We start from the raw sequence: 25411 nt of genomic DNA, 5'->3' as shown, positions 1-25411 counted from the left end.
ATCTTTTTATACAGTCTATGGTTGAAACCTACAGGTTATAGAAATGGTGAGGCAGAGCTGCTGGTCTATATCTGTAACCCAGCTGACTAACACAAACAGCACAATCACTCCGACTGAGGAATTACATGAGGTCAAAAAAACGTTCACATTAAACCTTTGGACTCATCATAGTGGGAAAAGCAAAGGAATGAGAGTGGATGGTGTTAAAACAGAAACACCTTTCAATATAAAGTAGAAAAAAATATACATATTTATATATTTCTACCTATTTTCCTCCCTTTTTACCCAATTGTTGTTTCGTTTTATCACATACTGCTAAAATGTTTTACCTGGTGGCTGTATTTTTCTGTTCAATTTTAGCGTAACCTCCTATTTATATTCATTATTATTTTCATATTTATTTTATCATGACCTTTTTTTTTTACTGCACAGTGCAATATATTAATAAATATTGTATTTTGGTTGTACTGCTATTGATGACAATGATATAGTGATAATTATTGACACTGTTTTATTCCCCAACCCTAAACAAACATCCAGCTACATTTAGTACGAGTATATGTTGAGTGTGTGTTGCTGCAGAAACATGTTCTATTTTAATGCAAACCTGTGTAGGCATCACTTATGATGGCTGGAAACAGGCTATAATTACCAGGCCATCCACTGTGTGTAAAAGAGAGAGGGTCAGCTTTAAGTGCTGATCGACTGAGAGCAGTTCTCTCAGAACAAAAGGTCACTTTATTGTTTCCATGTATTATTCTCAACCACTTAAAGGTTTCTAGTCTTTGTTAGAGGAGGAGAGCTACAGTGTTGATCAGGGGTTTGTGTTGCAGATTAAAAATTCAAAGCCTTTGCAATACATAATGAAAGGATTTTCTTTCTTGTTAATTGCTTGTTTTATGTATAAGAAGGAAAGATGATTAAGCATTAGAACAAAAACAATGGTAAAAACATTTAAATGATAAATAACACTGGAACAAAAAAGGGGGATGAGATGTTTTATGTGCAAAATGACTCAGTTATAAACTTAAAATATAAAGCCCTGCAGACTTCTACCATTTTTTGTGGTACACACAGAATGATCCCCCCCATTGGCATGACAATAACCATGGTGTTCAATTTTCTATTATTTCCTCTCATGCATTTAAATTGACACAACATAATGTGAGAAGAATTTGAAACACTCTCTAAATGGAATTTCACAGCAGTGCAGACAATGAATAAATTAAGAGAACTAAATGATGTGAACCCTTTTGGGTTTCTAACCTTTGGCAGAACACTGAGCCAGAAAAATCTGGCCTGGTTACATAAGACACAGGGATTGAGTTTGGTTGAGATATTCAGTGTCTGAGTTTTCCCACCAGGGACACTGCTCATCCCTGACCCCGGCGCTCACAGGTCCCCTCTGTTACTATGAGGCACAGACACATGGAGCTCGTCCAAATCCCAGTGTACTCCACTCTCTGACAAGGCACTCCCACATCACTACAGCATATATCTTCACTGGTAGCTATTATTAAAAGCATTAAACACGGAAACCAGTTATTGATTTATATTATATCTTTAACTATAACCTTTGTGATGGAGCTACAAAAATCAGGAAAAGGCTGTGTAAACAGTGGGTGGGGCCAGGGGGCACAAATCTCATTGGCCCCTGAAGTGCCCTGTCATCAGTCTTTTATTAATAATACTGACAATAAATGTGAACATTTCTGAAGAATATTATTTTCATTCTTTTGAAGAAAACTCATTTAAGCAAGGAACTTTTTTTAATACAAATATATCAGTGTGGCTTTGCTCAAAGTTAGAGAGCAAACAGTAAACAAGGAATTACTTAAGTGTTCACCGTTCTGAATCAGGAACTGTGCATGGACGTTTTACATATAATTGGCCCCTCTGTGTAAATGGTGGCCCCTTCATGGCCCCTGATTTTGAAATATTCCAATATCTGCCACTGTGTGTAAAACCAGAAAATGACAAATTGCAGCCTCTGTAAAAACGAGCTGTAAACATTTCATATAGTAATTATTTAACAACTTCAGTGAAATACTTTTCAGGCACAGTAGACTTAGTATTCAACACACTCTTTACACCATAAGAAAAGCAACAGATAGATTTCTCCTCAGGGACAGATTGAAAGTGGAACTAAAAGCTATATATCGAAGGTTGAGCTGTCACATCTCTATTACACAGCCCAGACGTGCAGCCATGTCATTCATTCTAATATTTTTACTTTGCCCAGGGCTTAAGGAAAATAACTTACTGTTTATTAATCTGTGTTCATAATCATACGTGACACAGTAAATTAATTCTCCCAGCGCTCACAGAACATTAGGCAGCTCCAAGGCTGCTGCTGTGATCCATAGCCTCTGGATTCTACCAGTAAGATCACAACAGCCGTCGGCCCCGAGGTAACATGCACAAAACTACCCCTCAGGGACACATCTATAACATCAATGAGGAGGGATTGCTTGAGTTAGATGAGTAACCAGGGTTATTGCTGTTGTTGCTCAGCAAAGCAGTCTTCTTTGGTTTTAATGATGTTTTTGTGAAAAGACAAAATTGAAAGAACGATGCACAAAATGAACAAAACTGCTCATTACACTTAATTACTGTAAAAGCAGAACTTTCAATCATATGATGATACATACTATGAGATTTTCCATGCTGTTGGACAACCAAAATGTATTCAGTTCATCTTTGAGTCCAAATGAATGCTTCAACCAAATTTGAAGACATTCCCTCAAGCTCATAAAAGGAATTCCTTAAGGCATCCAGAGATAATACCTTCACAAGGCAAAAATGTGCTTTGTGAGGCCACCATGACCTTGACCTTTGACCTTTGAGCACCAAAATCTATTCAGTTCATCCTTGAGTCCAAATGAATGTTTGTATCAAATTTAAAGAAATTCCCCCACAGCCTTTTTCAGATTTCGTGTTTAAAAAGTGGGATGGACAAACAGACGGACAGCCCAAAAACATAATACCCTCAATGGCTGTTGCTGGTACGGAGGCATAGCAAGGTGATGCTCATTTCACAGTGACTGGAACGATGATGTGAGTTGAGTGGATGAATAATCACAGTAGGGCTGACCTGCCAAACTGGAGGGCTGCAGCTTACAGCAATGTGATGAAAAAAAAATATATCACATCATCCCTCATGCTGGCTACCTTATAGATACTGTATATAAACATATGACAGATGTAGGGCAGTCCATCAAGCATTTGTAATCATCATTGTGGCTCAACCAGAGAAAAATGTGGAGTCCATTATGGCCCAGATAATAAATGTTTCTGTAACCCCAGAGGATTACTGTCATCCCTACACATCCAACACAGCTTCCACAAAGAGCAGCACAGTGAGCTCAAGGTTCGGTTGGATTAGCCAGTGTATGATGTGGACCCTTCCTCTGACACAGATAACAAATTCATAATGTGGAGTTGTCTTATTAACTCTATCAAGGAAGATATAATTGTTTAGCAGCATTACACAAAAACTACTTGACGGATGGGTCAGAGAAGACATTTGGTGCAGATTCAGATCAGGGGGTGAATACCTTTTTCATTTTCTTTAACACTGTCAGATGTTTTGACATTTTAACCAATTTCTCAGAATTCATGGAACTTGAGAAGAAAACGGGCATTAAGGGGACTAATATCTATGAGTGTGGGACATTTGGTGCAGCTTAATTCAATTTAAAGAGACCGTTGGGCCTTGTGGGAGGTATATGCTCTACTGAGTGCCCTTCTAGTTTATGCTGTGTGGTCTTCTCCTCAGAGACTCCTCAGAGACACAGTACTACAGGGACACTAAAATAAAATGCTATCACAGTAAATACCAGACATTGTTTTGTCAAAAGGCACAACTTTCCAAACAACTTCTTTCACAAAGATCAACACACTCTAGAGTTTCCATAGAAAAGTCATATTAGAATTAAAATATAAGAAAGGAAATAATCTCAAAGGGAAGATGTTATTATTATCTTTAAAAAGTCATAAGTGCAGCAGGATGACAAAACAAACTGGCAATAAGCATATAATTGTACGCAGACCGCAACATACAGAGATACACAAACACCCACACACGCAATCCCTCTGCTCATACACACGTGTGCTTGTACACAAACACAGAGTTCATGGCTGAGCTGGTCATTGCAGGGCATCGTCTGCCCTGCCATAACCTAAAGGCTTTGCGGGAGCAGGGAAGCTAGATGAGGGTGGATTTAAAGTGAAGATTAAGCAGGAAAATCTGCCTGGAAGAAATCCAGTGCTAACACAACTAAAATAAAAATTCCTCCAGCTCTCCTTGTGCCAGGGCCTTTCCTGTTACTGCCTTTGGTTAAAAAGCTGGAGTGATGGCAGCAGCGGGCTCGGCTCAGCTCTTTAATGGCGTCCGAGAGAGTGGGGACATTTGGAAAGTGACATGTTTTGCTGACCTCTATCCCCTTAGGCCTGGGAATTGATTGGCAATATTATCACACAAATGCGTAGCAGCTCTGCCTCACCCATCCAAACTACCGCTGCAGGATCTGTGAGGGACCCTCTTCTCCCTGCAGCAGGACTGGGACAGAGGATGTACTGTCCATCATGTGGGTTGCTCTGAAACAAATCCACTCTAACAAGTTTAATTGACCCACACATTAACAATATCTGTGGTGATTAGTGATAATAAAACTAATTAAATATAACTTTTCTTTATCGCTGCACACTCGCTGTGCTGCCTCCGGTAAAATGCCACCCTGGGTAGCTGCCTATGTCGCCCATGCACTAAATGCTATACCCAGGGGAGTCTTGGTTGCAAATGGACTTAACTGGTCCACAACCAACAAGGTGAATTGACAGTGAAGATTGTTTTCAAGTTAAACATTTTGCAAAAAAAGGGGAATAGCTCCAAAAAACATCACCATACTGAAAAATTAAAGGGCCCCAGTGGGAGAGCAGAGCTCTTCCTCCAGGGGAAACCATCCCGACTCATCAGGCTGAATAATATAACACGTTGAAGCAGCGCTTGGAGTCAGTGGTGAGTGTAACACACAGATGCAGAGATTCTTCTGTTGGCGCAGCTACAGTATAAGAGCTGACAGACTGTGTGAGCCACAGTTTGAAGTGCTGACCGTGAGTGATGCCGGGTGAAGGTGTGAATAATACAACTGAGCCTATACCTTGTTCACCGGCTCTAGACGAGCCAGCTGCTGATGGAGGGATGGGAATCACCCACGCAGGAACCTGCACTGTCAGCTGCACCAGCCAACACACTGTCTGACTGAATATCACCTGAAGTGTACAACAACTCAATACAGCTACTCAAACCTGACCACTGAATATCTGCCAGTGCAAAAACAACAACATTCAAATCAGATGCTAACGTGTTTGCTTTGACATGTCTTACTTACTTGTTTTGAATATCTTGTTTTTAAAGAGTTGCCACCAACTACCGCGAACCCAGTTACAGTTCGTAAATGCAGGAGAGAAGCAGCGAGAACACAAAGCCATGCTGTGTTCCTGGCATCAAAAATAATATGACAAAAAGACACAAGAGCTGCTCTGCTGGAGCCAACGACAGTCTATAGAGCTATTAGTCAAAATTTGTTCCCCTGCTTTAATGATACTCAAACTGGCAGCAGACACAATGATTCCGCAGTGTATGCGAAAAAATAATCATTTACGAAAAAATAAATTTGCTGAAAGATCTGTGGCATTTTCAGTATCAGTAGAGCCCACACCACAGCATAGGCCCAACAGTCTCCTTAAATTTATTCAAGCTGCACCAAATTTCACACACTCATAAATATCATTTCTCTAACTAATGATTTTTTATGCTCTGAATAAGCAACGAAAATGTTGAGAAACACCTTAACTAACAATGTTAGAGAAACTGAAGAAAAATGAACTGAAAAGTCTGACAGTCCGGACCAAACAAGGTCGGTGTGAAAGAGCCCTAAAGACCAGTAAAGAACTAAGAGGGTTAAAATCACTGCTTCACCTAATAGAGGAAGAAGACGTCCAAGGTAATCAATGGGGGAAATGGATAACTACTGTATATTAGTGTGTTGTGTTGGTTTTGGAATGTGGAACTTGTTCAAAAAACTCTTTTCTCAGTTAATTTAGCACTTCAGTGAGATGGACCTGGTCCGCGGAGGAGGAGGTTTAAGAAATGTGGAGATTAATGCAGGAGTCCTTCACATGCCCAGCAATCCCACTGCTCATTACTCATTTTACTGCACATGAATTACATAATAAGCTTTGATAGAGGGGGGATGTATGGGAGAGAATTAGAGATAGTAAAGCCATTCTGTTATTCTTGGAGGAGGAAATACAGTATATCACACAGAATTACATCCCTGTGCTGCGGTGATGAATTACCCATTATAGTGGCGAGTTTTACAGTAATATGTGTAAATGAAAAATGACCTGTTGTGGCACAACGTCTTCTTGCAGCCAGTGCTGCAGTAGACGCTGAAGTCTCCCAGGTCGCTGACTTCCTCTTGCAACACATACAGTTCTATAAGAGCCTGAAACAAGTTCTCGCTCAGCGGTACGCAGCGCTCAGAATGAATAATGCCTCGGTGTGCGGGCCACAGTCTCAAGGAGGGAGTTGACCACTTACTCCTCGCCTGCCGCATCAGAGTGCAGAAAAGTGATTAGCTCTTGTGAAGCAAAGCGTCCGCACTGAAAATCTAACAATCCCCTCTGTCAGTGCTGCTGCCTACGTGAAAGTGTACTCAGTGGGGCGGCGGAGGAGAAGCTAATTAGAATCTCAGCAAAGTTTTACAGAACGAGCTGCAGTTTACTTCAGGCACATGTCTCTCTCTCTCTCACACTCACACTCACACACACACACACACACACACACTGGATCTCTCTACTTCCCGTGGTACAATTCACACATCTACCAATTACAGAATTACTGGAGATTTCCATACCTGGTTATTATAAAGATGATCTCTATGGTTTTGCAGAATTTGCAGGATTCTTTGGGTTTATTTTCAAGTCGAGAGTTTGATCCTGTGCACCTGTCACACATATTTTAAAATTCCACAACACGTCTAATGGGGGAATCTTGTCTGCATTTATCTGTATTTACAGTTTCTCAACAACCGCCCATCAAATCGACTTCAAACTTGACTGCTGAGGACCCAAGAAACTGACACAGAGGTTCCCAAAGGGGTCCTTGGTACACTGCAAAAGTTTCTCTTGTGTTGTTCTACATTACAATTGAAGTGTAAATACTAGGCAAAAAACTAATATTTCAAAGGACATAAATGAGGTGGTTTCCAAAATTTGTGTGTTTACTTCACATCAGCAGTGAGGGGAGCAAGGGCAGCATCAGTTTCACGTACGCTCACATATTATCATTTTGGCTTCAACAGAATGGAAGCAGAGTTCGTAGGGAGAGTTTTTAACCACCAGCAGTGGAACATGAGACTGAAAGCAATTTGTTGGACATTAAAAGTGAAGAGAAGTTAAATAGTCTGATTTGAGACTTTACGTCCATGTTGAAAAGGCTCCTGTCTGATGTGGAAGACAACACAACCTTGTCTGATGCAAGCCAGTGCTGAAGATCTCTGGTTATAACCAGAACATTTTTTTCTTGAGGTAAAAACCTTGTACAGAGTTTTATTATTAGACTTTTGAAAAATATGGAGACCATTGTGTGTATTGTCACTCTATTACTGTAGCTAGTTCTTGGACTGCTCTTTTCACCCTGATGCTTTTTGTTTTCTAGCACTTCTCCTGCAGGCTGCAAAGATAATTACAGATAAGAAGTGGAGTCGCTCCTCCACCTGCCCGTGAAGCCGACCTTTCCTGTGATACTGCACATGAGAAGAGCAGACAACAGCCCACCGGCTCAGTGGTCCACTGAGTGATTGATGTCATCTCATTAGCTATGGGAGTTGAAACAGCGGAGAGCGATGCAGGCACTCTTTCTCCATCAGGGTGCACCCTTTGTCTTCGCCCTAGCTTTTCGTGTGTCGCCACCATCGCTGCATTAGTGCGGAGAGTCCGACCGCCTCTCCCCTCCCTCACTGGCCTCACTTCCTGCATCAATCAGGCTCCTCTCCGAGTTTGAAAATCCCCAAATCCCTTAACTCATCTACTTCTTTCTCTCTTAGGATTTTTTTTCCTCATGATTATTAAGATTCCTCTCCTCTCCTCTGTGCTGTAACTCCTGCGGTGATAGATATTCTTTCTCCCCCGTCTGTTACTGTTTCTCCCCTCCGCCTTTAATGCTCCTCTGCCGCTGCCTCCCCCTGGTTGGTTCTGCGTCACTGATCACCGTTCGTTCAATCTGCTGAGGCTTCTTCCCTGGAGAGTAACTGCAGTAATAAGAGCAGAGAGGCTTCTGGGATGCATACTGCTGGCGCCCTGCAGGGCAGCCAGTAACAGAGAGCCATAAACTTAGGAACTCTTAAACATAGTAAAACTAGAGGAGCAGGAAGAAAACAAGGACAATGCGAGAAAACAAAAAGATTTAAATGTCAGAACTATAAACGTTCATTCCTGTTTGTCCCCAAATCATCATGACCTGCTCAATGAGACTTCTGCAGAGCATCAGCGTGGCAGTCATCGTTCCAATAAGAAACATTGAAATAACAGGGCTTTCAGTTCCCGTGTCTCCCTGAGGCAGTCTTCTCTCCAAGGACGGCGCCGGATTGACTGGAGACACTCAGAGGCTCCTTGTTCCTCCACAGCGTCGCCTGGTTAATTAATAAACAGTCGCCTCAGATTCTTCAGGCACCATTTTGTTTCCTATTTACATTGTATATTTCTGTAGGCAGAGACCTCCCGAGACACTCATGAGCATCTGGCCAACCGTGCACAATAACGGCGTTTTCACTTTGAAGTGCCGAAGAAAGCTGCTATTTCAACACCGGAGATCAATTTACCATAAAAGTTACTCTTTGAGGTTTGTTTGGGGAAAAGTGGGCCTACTCTTGTGTGTAGCAGAGATTGCTTTAAAATTCACAGACAGGAAAATGTGCCTGAAGGAAATAGTGTCACTTATATCTCACTGAAAAATATGAAATTAAATTTTACGGGTCAGTGCTGCTTTTTTCCCTCATCTGTTACAGGATAATTCAAGTTTTCTTACAATGTGGGTTATATTCTTAGGTATTAATCATATTGGTTATGGTGATATTGAACCCACCGACTTTATGAGTATTCCCAGATTCAGGTTCAATTCAGCTTTTATTTACAGTGAAAACAATGAATAACAAGAACCCTCTTTCAAGAGTATGCCAAGTTTAAAACGCAGCAAAATGCTCCGTCATGCACAGACACAAAGAGGGAGAGAGAAATAAATGTTGACAAGTTAAGTGCTTCAAAGAGCAAAGTATTTGATCAAAAAAATCTATCAAAAACCTCATCACTAAAACATTTGCAACTATAAGATTAATAGCATCCTGAGCTTCACCAAAACCACCCGGAGACAAAGTATCAGGATTCAGAATCTGTTCCAAACTGGGTCACAGCCAAGATTTTAGAAATACTGAGCTTATGAGTTCAAAAGAATTGTTTTTCTGCCACCATCATAAATGTTAATAACTTTCAAAATATTCCACTTATTCATTCACGTAACTGTTCAATTATGTTTTCTCAAAATCTAATTTCTCCATCAACTGATACACACCCTGTTTCAACATATGTTTTTGTTTCATATGTAATTTTAACATCAAATACAGATTTTTTTAAAACCATCAGAAACTCTAAAACAGGGACAATGCCGTTTTAAAAAGGGTGTAGTGGTATCTAAAATTCTGAAAATGCTACAAAGAATCATTCCATTATAACTTGCGGTTCATGTTGATTGACTAGTTCATTGTTTAGTCTATGAGACGTCCAACTCATCACAGACTATTTGATCAGCAGTTCAAAACTAGTAACATTCAACCCACAGAGACAGAAAACTAAGCAAATAATCACATTTAAGAAGCTGGTATTTAAAGGTGTTACATTATTCAGATGTGATTATATTAGATGTTGATTTACTGTTACAGGCCAGGCTTTAATTTAGACGAATAGAATCCAGTGGTGCAAAGTAACTGATGACATTTACTCAAATACTGAACAGAAGTAAAACAAAATTAAGGTGCATTTCATTTTACACTACTTTATAATCAGGTTAGATATAACTAATAATACACATTACAATTCAAAAAAGAAATTATAAAGTAGCTGCAGAAGGTTATAGCTGCAACATTTAAGGTCCAGTGTAGGAAGAGAAATCTATTGGCAGAAATAGAGTTTCATCAGAATCACACAATATTAATAGGGGTGTTTTTATAAGTAACCACCTGACACTAGGAGTTGCATTTTCATTACAGGAGTAGGTCTTTGTCCACAGAGTCCACATCGTACCGCCACAGTTCTGCAGTAGCTCAGAAGGGACAAAACAAATGTAGGGTTGTAAGGTTGTAGGGTTTCCTTCATGCTTGAAAGGGAGGGTGAGGTGAGTGATATTACATACGCTGCAATATGCAGCTTCACCGCTAGATGCCACTAAATTCTACACACTGAACCTCTGACGTGACGCATCAATAATGATAAGAAAGTTATTATTATTTAATTATTTAATTACTTAATGTTAACCTCATTTTTTTTCTTTTACTATAATTTTGACTTCAGAAATAAATGTGATATTGCTACTTTTACTTCAGTAAAACATCTGAGTACTTCTTCCACCACTGACAGTGTCTCAGAACCAAACAAAACACTCAGGCTTTTTCCCCCCTTAGTTTCACTGAAGACAACTGGCAACTAGAAAACATGCAACTGGAGAGAGCCTAAAACATCCATTGTTGTTCCTTGGCATTCCGTCCTTGCGAGGTTCCTAGGTAACAGTTGCTGTCGGCAACCTTGGGCTTAAACTTTAATCCTCTCTCAAAACAAAATGTTAGGGAACATCAGAGATATTAGAGCCAGTGCATAATGCAGCATGACTGATGAGAGCAGGGCGGAAGGGAAGCCACCAAACGACTGTTGTGAGGTATTAAAAGTCAAATGTTCAGAAACCTCAGTCAACACAAACAAGTTTCATTAAACCACAGACCGAGCTCTCGTCTCTCACAACAAACACACCAAGATCATCATTTTAACTTTAACACAGAGTTAATAATACAGGTAGGCAGTGTTTTACAAGAACATTTTCTTAGTGCCACATTTAACAGGTTTGCTGAAATAATAAAACATCTGTATATAACTATTAGAAAATGTTAGTTTTGCTTTTTTAAAAGCTGGGAAAGGGACATGCTGTAACTCGTTACAGTGCAGATCAAATAACAAACACACACACACACACACAAACACAAACACACACACACACACACACACACACACACACACACACACACAATAATGGAGGCCATCTAGCACCAAACAAACACCTCTGCAAACATTTTTAGAAAATATCTATAAACTCTTGTGAAATAAGAAGGTGCCTTCAGGGGAAAAAGGAAAACGCCACTTCACACATGACAAATAATGGGTTGACTGTGTGTAAACTGATCATGAGACAAGATGTGTCAGGATAAAAGTGGCTTTGTATGTCAGCTTAGCATTTTCCCTCTGGGAAATCTTGAGCAATGTATCTTCAAAAAGAATTAACAGTCTTGACACAGCTGTTGATACAGATGTGAACTATAACGTAAACCCGGAGGTAAGAGTAAAAAAAGAAACACTACATTCAATGTGTCAATGTAATGTCATCATTCAGTGAAAGTGATGACGTCTCTCAGGCGAAGCGTGTACTCTGCACTGTATAACCCATCTGCTTTGGTTTAACAACAGAATAACAAAACAGAAGGGAAAGAGACATCATATATACTCATCTATATCCACATATACTGGTACAGTTCATTTTTAGAAGTTGAAACTGGCTCTGCTTAAGCTCCTGAAGCCAGTCTCTCCAAAAGGCAGGTGCTGTGAAATAACAAAGTCAGTGGGTGGTTGGACCTTTCTTAAATTAACCATCATTCATCTCCATACCTGATCCTGGCCTAGAAATGTCAGAGCAGCTGGCTGCTGTTGGGTCTACAGGACTCAAGCTAAACAGGCTAATTTGGTGCTTAAGACTGCCAGGAAATGAGACATTTAACTGTTTTAACAAACTCATTATAGCATTATGAGAGGTGAATAGAGCTGAGGGAATCACATCTGATGGTGTAGGTTTAGCTAATAGCTAAATTGCATCATAAATCCAGAAAAACAAGCAAAGAGGACATAGACCTCTCATGTATTGTGTCAGACTGTTGTATCAGTCCACTGAGCAGCAACACATAATGATTCACACTCTTCTTGTTCCATCATGCATCTGTGCCCCCCTGTGACAAAATCCTAATTAATTTGCAATGTATCATCCTAATATGTGCATGTGCCTGCACAAATACACACAGGCATTGTCCCTCGGCATGAGAAAGAGGCCTTTGGTGTCAGATGTCCTCATATTGCTGATCACATGGTTAAATTATAGCACGGTATGTGCATATCTCATTGCAAGGCTGCAGAAACACAGCCTCATAAATCAAAAGTTACTGCACTGCAGCTGCACGACACTCGTAGAGGTCAGAGGTGGACAGCAGCTGGTGCATGTGGAGCATCGTGACCCTGGCATGAAAATTAATGCATCACTACTATACCTCTGTTCATCTCTGGCCCATGCAGCTCCCATGGAATACAGCTGGGCCGCAGCATCTTCTCAGCCCTCAACATGAAGGACAAATCCATATCTGTCCTTCCTTTCTCCTTTTCTCTTTCTCTCTCAACCCTCTCCCCGTTAGCGTGGCATCCGCTTACAGCTCCCAGGATCCCAGATGAGGGATGGGACACAGATTACCAGGAGGATCAGTCCACGCCCTACCATCATTTCTATCCCCCCCACAGACAATCCTTATTATAAACTATGGTAAAGCTTACCCTGTACAACCATGTGACGGTCTTGCCCACCTCCTGCTGGTCCCCTGCCCCACCCCACCCCCCCAGATGGGACATTCCCGTAAATGCCAAAGACAGAGATATACCGCTGGATTACACTCATTCCTAAATCAGGACCTTCACCCTCCAGCTGTGTAATCAGACAGCTAAAGTAAAGCGTGCTAAAGAGCTAATACCTGACAATGACACTGAGACATATGTAAGGCCTGAGACAATCTTGGTGTAATCCTCCGGTATCTGCAGTATTAAAGGGCTGTGACCGCCCCACCTTATACAGATGCAACGCTGTGTTGGTAACAATGTCCCCACTTATAATATAATAGCAGTAGCATATGTGAACATTAAACTGAGACACTCCTCAAGTCACAGTCTGCATCTTAACAGCCACTTCAGTAGCTCACACCCCTGTTGGCGAAATCAAATGACGTCAATATGTTGTCTCCCCTGAGAGTACTTAGCACTGGAGCGAGTGCAGAAATCAGATAAATCAACATAATGTGCTGAAATAAACAAAGTGAAATATACTGTTAGACTGTGTATTTACAGAACAGCCAGGCTGCGCATTTCATTTTTATTAAATAATAAAAAGCGTCGAAATAATAATTATTGTTATTGCTGTATTTTTGTCATCGTATATATCCTTAACATTATTCTTCTGGACAATTTTCCACTGAACTGTCTTATACTTAAAAAGAACAATTCAGCTAATTCCACCATTAGCACTGTAACTGACAACATTTACCATTTTAATCTCTTACTTTTGAACTCATATATTAGCTTCTTTAATTGCTTAAAATTCCACTGAAACATTTTCGGAAATTAGGTCTTCATCTCTGAACAACAAAACTCAAGTAACAACTTCCACTGGCCACTAGGGGGGGGGCACTATTAGCCGTCGCATGTAACGTATCAGATTTTTTTTTGGCCATTTTAGAATCGATGGTACGTACATATATATACTCAGCAGTGTGCTGAACGCTGTATTTTAATCCTGTATAAAGAAAAACTGCATTTACCTGAATTTCAGGTCATCATATATTTTCTGGAAACACTACTAGAATTACAGGATTGCTGTTTCCATCAGTGATTCTTTTTGACTGGAAGAAGTCTCCCCAGCTGAAAGTGTTGCCTCATGGGTTATTTGTGGTTTTAATTTTAATGTCATGCGAGTAGTTAGTCAGCCAACAGGAGTTTCTGACGGATGAGTGTAACATGTCTGAACTGCCAGAGAATAAACAAGTCAAAACGTCTCTTGCTGATGTAACAGATTACATGAAGACGCTGCTAACATGCGACAGAAGCAACATTTTAAAAAACAAACCAAAAAGAAAACAAAAATCTCCTGGTGAAAAAGCAACCACCAAAATTACGTGATCTCCGCTGCTCCACCTCTCGCCTGGATAATGCGGAGGATTTGTTGCTGTTGTGAACGTGCCTGTGCAGAGAACCTCCCGCTGTGTTGTGCATGTGTGAAAGGCAAACTCCTGGTAAACTGGATTTTATCCACAGGTCATGTCTGAAAACGGCGATAGAGGTTAGTCCTGATTGTAAACACCATAAAAGCCGATGGATCTGAACAATGAAGCTTTAGCTTTGTGTCAGCAACATGAGTAAAGACAGGAGTTGTGTCTGGAGCAGAGACCCAATTAGTTATTTTTCTGTGGCTTGTCACCTGACAGTCTGCTCATCCACATCCTGATGGAAGAGCCTCTCCAGTCCGCTCATTCAAACCAATTAAGGTCTGGAGGTGCATTACCACTCACTCATTACCTGTCTGTCACAGTGCTCTGCTGCACATTACAGCTCACTGGTCTTTTGAAAGTCTCTGAATTTTACCCTCTCATATCATCCTCTGTCTGTTTCTGCCTTCCTTCTTTTCTTAGTTGTGCTACTTCCTTTATCAATCTGTCATCTCTCTCTCTCTGTCATCTCTCTCTCTCTCAGTTACAGGAGGAAGTGGAGGCAGCAGCCAAAAATCTGCACCTATCAGCAGAGCCACAGAGAGAAGCATCTTGTGCATGTGAATGATTATAAATCAGTGTGAACATGTCCCAGCTGAAGTTACAGACAGCACAAAGACGAGAGAAAATCAAAGAGGGCTGCGCTCGTGAACTCGTGAGAATTAGAAATATGGAAATGCCCTGCAGCGTCAAATCAAAACAATGCAGAGACATCAAAACATCCCCAAACGCACTGACACTGACTAAAAGGCTTGTATCTCAACATTCCCCCCCATCGGACAATAAAACAAAACGCTGATGGTTGGGGGCACAAAGGGCTGAACTTATGTCACAGGCGGACCCTGTGTATGGTCTTGCTTAAGATGTCCAAACAGTCTGTCCAAGTGAGACGGATGAAATGTTTGGAACAATCCAAATTCCCACACCCCCGCTCCCTACAAAGCAGGCTACCAACCATGTAACCATAAACCTCTGAGAAATTAGCCATCATTTTACAGAACTACAATTGGACTCTGTGCTGAGATGGTTGGAATTCCCCCCATGACTGTAGTGATGCTGGGAAAAGCAAAGACAGAGATTATTAACAGCTTCAGGGTAAAAAAGTGCGCAAACAAAAAAAAAAGGACGATTTCCATTTCAGAAGTGAGTCATAATCAGCATGACATACTGCTGTAGGACTATCAAAGTGAAACCAGGCTCAGTAATTACTGCACATCTCTCCTGCACCAGGTACTCACATGTCTTTTACTCATTTATTCATAAAGGCAGCGCAGTGTGAGCAGAACCCATTAAAATCCCTACTGGGCCTGTGTTAACTTGCTGAAAGGTCAACACACAACTAATAAGGAAAAGTTGCATCAATAAACAGGAACTGATGGTAAGTTGAGTTCAATAGCAGGAGCTGTAATTGAGTCCAGATGGAGCAGCACTGGGTCCATCCAGCAGAACAGGGAGGCTGAAGAGGAACCTCTTTATTTGAATCCTAATCTGATTTAATTATCTCACGAAATGAATAACATCACACTTTCATCATGAGCTGTGAGGCCCAGAAGTGCACATGTTTAAATGTTAAAATCACAAAACAAATTAAAAAAACCATTGGATCTAAAAGGATAGCTCACCCAAAAATTTAAATGCACTCATTATCTACTTACCAGTATACCAATGGAGGGTGGGTGAAGTGTTTGAGTCCACAAAACACTGGAGTAAGTGAAAAGTGAAAGACACCCCTGGTTTGCTTGCTTCTCTTTCTCGTGTATAGGTTTGAACTGTGAAGGTGTGATTTTCACAACTATCTTTCACAGTTCACACCTAATGAGCAGTGGTGGAAAAGAAATTGACTTTAAGTACTGTGCTTTAGTATTTGTACTTTATTTGAAATGTTTCATTTTTGCACCTTTATAATCCTTTTATATCTTAGATCACTAAAATCATTTCAGAGCTCAAATAACTAGTTACTTTAATTTAAACAAAAGGTAAATAGTTCATTATGGCTGGTTCGACACTTTCTGCAATGGCCATTATGGATTTCAGATGGCTGACGCTAAGATTATGAAGTAATAAATATGATGCAGATATATATAGTAAAATAAATAAAGGCAATGGGTCCTAAGATGTCAACTTCATGAAACTTTATTATAAATAACTATGAATTAAAAAAAACAAATGCAAACAAACAGAACTTGAATTATGATATAAACATTGTTGAAATATTATATATGTATATATACATATATACAGTATATATATGTAAAATGTTGTTACTTGATTTATTTGAAACCACTAAATCATCAGATCATTAAAATCAACTCAGTCGAATAGAAAATTCAACTTAAATTTTAAGTTTGAAAAAGATCCAACAGTTTAATGATAATGCAACACTGGCATCAACAGTATTTTTACTTTTATCACTGGTTCACAATACTTCTGTCCGCTTTTGTAATTGAGAATTTTCAGTATTGTAACTTTGACTTGAATGAATTATCTGAATACTTTTCCTACCACTGCTGCTGGAAGATGCATTTTTCAGTACGTTGATTTGAGTTGCGTATTGTTTGCTTCTCTGATTGCAGCTCATGTAACAGCTATAAAGAGTGTGTGCAGAAAATGTTAATTGAGACTCGCACTGTTCAAGCACCTGTGCTAATTGGATTACAGCGGCGTGACTGAGGTGATCTGACCACCACCTCAGCTGTTTTCTCTCTCTCCAGAAGAGTGGTCGGGTTTAACGCACCTGTGAATTACTCCCACAGCCCTGCCAGCCTCCCCCCTTCTCTGCCAGCCCTCCCCAAAGCACTAATAACACCATAATGATGCCACTGTTAGTACAGTGCTGGGCCAATGTGCTTTATGGACTGACCTCAAAATCAATTCAGAAGCACACAAGACCTATTAATGGAGTTATAGGTCTGAAAATCCTCTCCTCTCCTCTCCCTGCATGTTGCACACGTTAGCCAGATGAAGGCAGAGTAATTGATCCTGTCACACACACAACAGTCACGCACAGAATGTCTCATTGTACCACTGCTTTTCCTCGACTACACCCACAGGTTAAAAATGTCTCTCCGCAAGTATGGAAAGTAGCTACTATCCCTCCTCAGGAGATAAATCTGATGGTGAAACTGTGTAATACTGTAAAATAAAATGCTTTGTTGTTTTCTCATTAGTGTGTCTGGTGCGCATAATTTGGAAATAAGGATGTTTTGTGGCGGTGGATGGAACAGAGAAATACTTGGCGGTTTGGGAGCAACATTCCTGGACGGAGAGACTAGTAGCTGAGTTGCTCGCGGTGGTTAATTAGGGGGGAGTCTGTGGGAAACCCCTGAATCTGAAACCCTCCTCCAAAAAAACTCACACCGCTTCAAGTAAATGTAGCCATGTTGAAAGGGACTCATTGTTCGGCGGCCAGAGCAGAAGATTCAATCGCTTATGTCCAGTCGTTGGAACTGTTGTGCATACTTTGAGGGGACCAATAGAGAGTGGTCGCAGATACAATACCAGAAAACAAGCGAAGAATCAAAGGGATGATAGCAAAGGAAAAAGGGAAAATCCACTGGTTTTAAAGGTCAACGAAAGTTTACTAGTCACAAAAACTACTCCTGAACTACTGTGAAAACTGTGGCACAATGTGCTCTTTGTGAGAGAACGGCAATAGTTGTTACCTCAGTTTGGGTTTGGAAATTAGAAATCTATAACCAACAGCCTGCCCTGCAAACAAGGAATGGTGTGGGTCCGTTTTGAATGGTGTTTCTAATATTTTGTCCACCTCATCTGTCTAATAATTCCAGAAATCGATTTTTGCATGTGAATATCATGAGAATCTTTGTAGCAGCGGAGTCACAGCTTCATGTTTCTGTGGACTGAGTCCAGCAGCCAGGCTTTATTTGCCACAGCATGGCTACTGCAGGTCTTTTCTACAGTTTCAGAAAGGAAAGCTGCAACCAGCATCACCACAGACAAAACAAACAGCCCATTCCAAACAGGTTTAGATCCAGCACTGCACTAGTTTATATTTATAAGCAGAGTGGGGACCACCTGTCAATATAATTCAAAGCAAAAACCACACAGTTTCCGCAGAAATGAATTTGATATCTTTCATAAAGGTAAAATGTATAGAATGACTGTGGTACTAGACTGACTCTCTTTTGTCTTGAGCTTTTCAATTGGTCTTGTCTTCGCTCCATCCACAGGTGGAAAAAGGAGAGGATTGCTTTGTGTGCTAATGGCTAATGACTGCTAGCAGCAGTGGAGTGGTCGTAAACAATTCTGATTTTCTGCTACGTAGTTGTTGTATGTGGATGGATAACACAATTGCATTTACACTTGTGTTAAATGTGGTTTGGCAAATAAGATCACAATCACACACCTGTACTTTCATATGGTCAACCAAAACGCCTTTTAATGCCAGGTGTAAATATGATAAGTAACCTATTCATATCAGGTTACTCACACAGCCTGGACATTCTTTGATAATTTGGAATCATATTTAACTTTAACAAGATTTAGCAGGATGGTGAAGATGTTTTTTGTATTGAAAAAACAGATGTTTTCAGTATTTTAAAAAAAAGAAAACATTAATGTATTTAACTCTTCTGGAGAAAATCACAGTTTTAAATAAAGAAACAGATAGCAGCCTCCCTGACATTGATCTGACAGCTGTGAATAAATTTGAGAGGCGCTGTGATGGTTCTTTTAAAATAGGAATGCACAAACATGCATCCCACAATGCACACGGCCTTGTCTCTTGGGATACTGGTGGAGGACATCTGGTCTAAGGTTAAGTTTTAGCCAGACACTTATTTTAAACAATAAACACATTTACAGGAATGTATATACACAGACTTCTCAACAGAGGCACGGTGTGTTTGTGTATGTGTACATATGCCTGAGCACACTGTGTACAGTAATTGGTGACCTGCTAAATATTTGTGTAGAAGCCCCTCAGCAGGAGAAAACAGAAAGGCATGATTGCAGCTCTAATGCCTTCAGGCTGCAGACCAAAAATAATTCAGGGATGGAGCCCACTTTAGCGCTCAATGTCAACAATACAGAGGGAACTGGGGAGCTGATGATGATGCATCAACTTATTCAGTTTTATTTTCACCTAAAATGAATCATGTTTAGTTCTGCTAAAAAGAAATGAAATGAAAACAATGTTAAGTTCCTGCATGCTTTGGTTACATATTTGCTCATAAACTTCACTCCAGAGAGAAGCAGATAAGTCTGACACTTTACGACATCAATGTCCAGCTTTGTTTTAGGACGTAACCTTATTTGTGAAACCCACATTTTTCCTGATGATGAATTCAGAGACTGATTTGATTCATTTTAGTCTGATTGGAAACAACCTCAGTAGCAGAGCTCGGTGGAATACCACTAAAAAGTGAACTGCTGCAGTGTGAACCATCTGTTACAGTCTGGAGGAGCAGTGTGGAGATACAACATGGAAAATGAACCATAAATACTATGTGCTAGCTTAATGACTATATGGTAGCAACAGATGTCTTAATTTGATTATTGGTTAGTCTTGTTTTTGTCCGACCAATATTCCGAAACCGTAAACCATCAAATTTTGCCTTCTCCATGTTTGTAAATGGGACACATTACATACATTATTCTCAAAGATGGATTCTTTGATTTTAGGTAGTTCTCATCACAATGACATTTGTTCAAGTGTTCTAATAACTGGTGAATTAGTGATTTGATGATATACAAACAGGGTGGGATGCCTTGATTGACAGCTGAGATTGATGCCCGATTGGTCAGGCTTGTGTATGGACGGGACCTCAAAACACCAACTCCATCTCCCGATCACTGCAATGCAGACTTGGTCTCTCAATCACGTTTTTGGAGAAAGATAGCAGCTTTCATGTAGGGGATATGTTGGCTTCATTTCTGGATTGTGGGAGGAGGTGGAGAAGCAGCGTCCATCTTTTTATACAGTCAACGGATGACGTAAAGGCTGCAGTCTATGTGGTATATGTAGTATAAAAGATGACACAGTAGGGACTTTAGACACTATACATGAACGTACTGTAGGTCAGTAACACAGGGCTAAAGCCAAGGTTTGACCTTCCTCTGACCGTCCTCTAGTCGAACCGTTAGGATGTTTTCACTTTGCCATTAATGAAATGTGTGGATGTTTAAAAGTGCGCAGTATCACCCCCATGTTCTGCCTTCAGCCCATCAATCTTGTGCGAGGCCTGCGTGAACCAGATGAAGTGTTCTGCTTATCCTCTGCTCTGCTGGAATGTCACGCTTTACGTCCCCTGGATACAGAGAGAGAGGTGGGGGGGGGGGGGGCTGTACTTCCTCAAAACTCATTTTCCCTCATGTCTGGTCCATTCTCTTCTGCCAAGGCAACAATATGTACTAGCAGTAAGAAAAAAAAATCTCCACTGCTAAAGCAATGAGGCATTAAAATAGGATGAGCTGAGACTGTTGTGAAGGCAACCAGGCTTCGTCTTCCTCTCCGTCTGTCTCCTCATCTCTCTCTCCCTCTCTGAGAGTTGCACTTGTTTGAAGTTTAGACTCAACAGGGATTTGGATGATTTAAGGTGAAAACGGAGGATTAGATGTATAGAGCGGCAGCGTGGGGAGAGAGGAGAGAGTTTAGGTGCTTAGAGTCAAATTGTTTTCTGCACCTCCTGTTGCGACGCAGGCACCACAACACGCAGGCGTCGGCCTTGAAACATCACACATGAGAGAATCAGAGCTCATTTCTTGTAACGGGGCACATGTACAGTGAATTTTTATCACTCGTTTTTCCACTGAGTGTCATAGATGGAGATACTGCGAATACAGCGGGAGAATAGAAGATGCTTCTGTATCTGTCAGGCTTCACACAATAGACTGTATAAAGATGGACGACATGACAGATCCCCTTAAATGAAGCTAAATCAGCCTGACAGCCCCCTGGTGACTGGCTGCAGTAAAGGTCATAAATCCTTTTCTCAAAGATGGTTTCTGTCATTTTAGGTGATTCTTATCAGACTGATGTATGTATGTAAGTGTTCATCTATTTGAGTATTGAGGGACCTCAATCCCACAGCTCCCTCCCTGATCGCTATTGCAAAGACTCAAATGACTCCAAATGATCATCGACAGAATAATGGCAGCATTTGTGTACAGGATATTTTGGCTTCCAAAGCCAGGGTGAAACATCATGATTGACTGCTAAGACTGACTGGTGATTGGTCGACCATGGGAATCAATGGAACTTCGATGGCGTGACTCCACATCACCATCACTACTGTTCAGAATCCAAATTACAAGATGGTGGCTCCTGTATCCAGGGTATTGAACCCTCAGTTTTGTACAACAAAAAGGAAGTGAAGACGTGTCGTCCATACATTCTATACTTCACCCAGAACTCAACATAGTTCATCCCAGCTCATTGTGTTTTGTACCTCATTCAGAGTCAAGGACTGACAGGTTTCCCCATCTGGACCCAGAGTCCAGGATCCTCTCTAGTTGCACAAGATGCAGATGAAATATGCAGCAGGACCATAAAACACAACTCGGAAGAAATACTTCACTCAGTCCACAACATGAATCTTCCACTCTGACATACGGTGGTGATAAATACACGATACCCTCTGAAGAGTCCTTTTTCTGTCACTGGCTACAGTCCATTTCCTTCACTGATGAAAAAACTATAGAATACTTGCTGCATGCAAAGTTATGATGATGGGCCATGAGAGGGAAATGGGGGAGAAAAGTATCATAAGAGACTTGATAACGGTGAGAAATATCCTCATTAATCTTCTCCTCTCCCTCCACTCCCCAGCCAATAACAGCCGGCCTCATAATGTGCTCTTAACCCGAGTCGTGACCTACACACAGGAAATCCATATTAAATGTTGTCTTCATCAAAAACCAACTGGGAAACAAAGACTGTCGTGAGCCGGTGGGAAAGAAATAGTTAAGTGAGCACTTTGGCTTTCATGAATCTCATTAGCATACGGAGACATATCAGTCACACTGATAGGAATAATATCATCTCAGAGACAGTGTATCATACTGGAGAGCAATTCACTGCTTAGTGTCACGGTTAAAGCGCTGCTCAGTTTTCCTTGAATTGGCGTTCACTGACTCACTCTGTGAAGTTTCTTTCAGATGAAGTTGGCCTCACAGATATAATTGCAGAGAAATGTCTGTTGGAGATGTAGCCTGTCTTAGAGTTGGCATCCTTCTCGCAACTCCCTCTTCTGGTTGTGCTTCACCGCCTGCTTTTGTTTTTCACAGGCCCAGTCTCTCTGGTGGCAGTTCACATCAGGTGCTGCACGGTGAGGGCACTGCGGCCATCTGCCAACCAAACCCAAAGGAATGCTCTCACCAGCTGATGCCCAGGGCAGCACTTCTGTCACCTCGCCCAACAGCGCTAAAGGAAGAGGTTAGCTGTCATCTGTCCCCTCTGCCCCAGCATGCTGCAACATGAAATCACAATGCCCTCCCGGTGAACCACAAACTCGGAAGAATTTCAGAGCTTTTGAAACAATACAGCGCGGCTTCCTCTGCCCCTGTATGGGCATGAAAGTGAATATGTGCCGTCCGGCTGTCCTTCCCTGCAGCCAAGCTCAGGAGTGGAAACTCAGAGTCCACAGGACCTCTGCTCTCTCTGACAGCCTGTGCAGCTCTGTCAGTTCATTACTGGAGCTTGCATTCCATTAAAAAGCAAAACAAATAACCACAGAGTCATTATTTATTTAAGGTCATTACCAACCACTGTAGAGCAAAAGCTGCCAATGTGCCAGTAAGTATTCTAAGCCCTCGGCTAGTGCAGATACACTCAGCTAAAATTGGAAACAAAAAGTAATACTAAAGACAAAATTAATTAAACACTTAATGAAAAAGAAGCTTAACCATTAGGTAAATAAATTGCAAATACTCAAATAAAGATGCATTGAATTATATTGTGTTATTTCCTGTGTAAATCTGTCTTGCTTTTCCATTTTGTTACGACAGTTTTTATTTCCTTGATACGTGCTAATTTTTTTCCAACTATCCTCTATATATATTAATGTAATTATATGCTTTATATAGAGATTATATTACCTTTGTTCATCTAAATTTAAAGTCCTGTAATGTTACAAGATATTAATGAGATAAAAATGTCATAAATGAATGGGAATACTGTACGCCATTGGTTTATCATCCTTTTAGAGGACAATGAGCTCTTTGAACTATCCGATCTAAGAGAAAGTAAAACCTCCCGCCCACCACCACCACTGGTGTCTTCACACGGTATGAGAGGCCCCGGGAATCCTGGCGGTGCCATGATTAGTTTTTCTACTGGAGGAAGTCGGTGAGGAAGAGAGAGGGAGAAATGTTGGAGGGGTAAGGGGCTGCCTCTCTCTTAGCTATTGTTTGGACACAGTTCCTCTCATGCTGCATTGACCACAGACAGGGCGTGGCTGAGGGAGGCCAGGCAGGGAATATTGGGAGGGGAGGGGGTGAGGTATTTGGACAGTGGTGGATACAGGGGGAAGGTTAGAGCGCACTGCATACTTTCTCTGCATGTGAACAGCAAACGGGAATGCGGGTGGTCTCTGGAGAGTGTTACAGAGAGAGAGAGAGAGAAAGAGAGAGAAAGAGAAAGAGCTGAAGTGGGTGGGATTTTGCCCCTGTACTTTGGCGCTCTGTTCCCAGCCCTGCTCATGTGTACGATGAAGTAATGAGAGACTCTGGGCCTCTGACAAACTCAGGCCAGATGGGGAGATGATTCTTCCCTACAATTACTCTAAAGTACATAGCATTAGAGGCAGTGCAGCTATTGGGAGATAAGATAATCACTGAGAATACTTAATCAACACTGTTTTACAGCAAGCTGAACAGTTTGGAGAATGTCCTTAAAGGTTTCAGCTGCTTTATCTTCCTCTATCCCTGACTGTGGGTATTCTATCGTACTGGCAAAAGCATATATAATAGAATTGTTAAGTTGGAGGAGCTGCTGGTTCTGGAAGCTTTTTCTTCAAATTCACATTTGAAAGTTGACTTTTATGATGTTTTCAGCGTCCCTCATCAGACCGTACAAACATAAAAAGGATCCAAAAAAGAGCAGCTTTGCATAAGAGAAAGGCAAATGTGTCTTCTTAAAAAGCCAAACAAACAATGGAGCTCTTTCGATTCATGGTCCATGAGTAACAAACATGAAAGAAAACTCCAAGGCACTTTGACTTCTGAGTATAATGAAAAGCTTTTAATTTTTCATGGGTAAAACCAACTTTGATACCGCAGAATGAGTCCAAGATTATTTTTGAGCAGTAGAACCAAAGTATGGCTATTTGAAATTATTCCTCATAAATCATATCTTTTCTGTGCATTGGTGGATGGTTGTTAATACTAGTCAAACAAGAAGAAACCAGTAACAGAAAAAAATCATTATACAGAACAGCTATGCTTAACCCTAAACTTGCCTCTCCTTTTATGAATTTCATGTTATTATTTATTATTGCTGTTATCTATTGGTATCTATTATAAATTTTCATGTTAACAAGCCTCATCTTTTTTAATTTAACAGCAGAGGGAGAGGCCAAGAAATGTTATAAGAACTAAAGCCCTCACTGCCCCGCCTGAGTCTGTCTTTTAAACCATCTCAATTTCTTATGAACTCATTTATTTATTCCGTTGGATTTTAACCAATTATTTTTTTATGAGGGATTTTTTAAGCATTCACAGTGTGCTTTGTGTGCCCCTGCCCTCGTTCAGAGGGATACATTTTAACCCCAATCAAACCATTTGGTTGTTAAATTTATCCAAATTTAACAACCAAATGTTTTGTCATGTTCGTGCAAAGCATAACCTTCAGCTTTCACTCACTGATAGAGTTCTGCTCAGCTCTGATCTTTCTCACTTAAGAGCTGTAGTTCACCCCTCACTTTCTTTTATTTTTGGTTTTCTGTTGATGAACCAGTTATTTTTTAAACAATACATTTGTGCCACTGACTCAACTGGGTGATATTCTTACTTATCTAAACCTTGGAAGTGCAGAAAGTCAAAGAGCATGGTCTGTACCA

General features: G+C 40.8%; 1 protein-coding gene across 8 annotated transcripts in view; it reads right to left on the bottom strand.

Moving 5' to 3' along the window:
* Positions 1–25411, bottom strand: part of kaznb (kazrin, periplakin interacting protein b) — a 105837-nt gene that overhangs the window by 33579 nt on the left and 46847 nt on the right. The window contains exon 1 of one of the 8 annotated variants that reach the window (XM_069535704.1): positions 12639–12794. The exons of the other annotated variants lie outside the window; for them this stretch is intronic. Coding sequence (XP_069391805.1) covers positions 12639–12726 — 88 coding nt within the window. The 5' untranslated portion in view covers positions 12727–12794. Of the gene's footprint in view, positions 1–12638; positions 12795–25411 lie in introns of those variants that run through there. 8 annotated transcript variants of the gene reach the window in all.

The sequence above is a fragment of the Paralichthys olivaceus genome, chromosome 2 (genome assembly GCF_024713975.1).
Source record: "Paralichthys olivaceus isolate ysfri-2021 chromosome 2, ASM2471397v2, whole genome shotgun sequence".
In the NCBI taxonomy this organism is placed as follows: Eukaryota; Metazoa; Chordata; class Actinopteri; order Pleuronectiformes; family Paralichthyidae; genus Paralichthys; species Paralichthys olivaceus.
The sequence above is the reverse complement of the archived record's forward strand: the minus strand, read 5'-3'. Positions and strand labels throughout refer to the sequence as shown.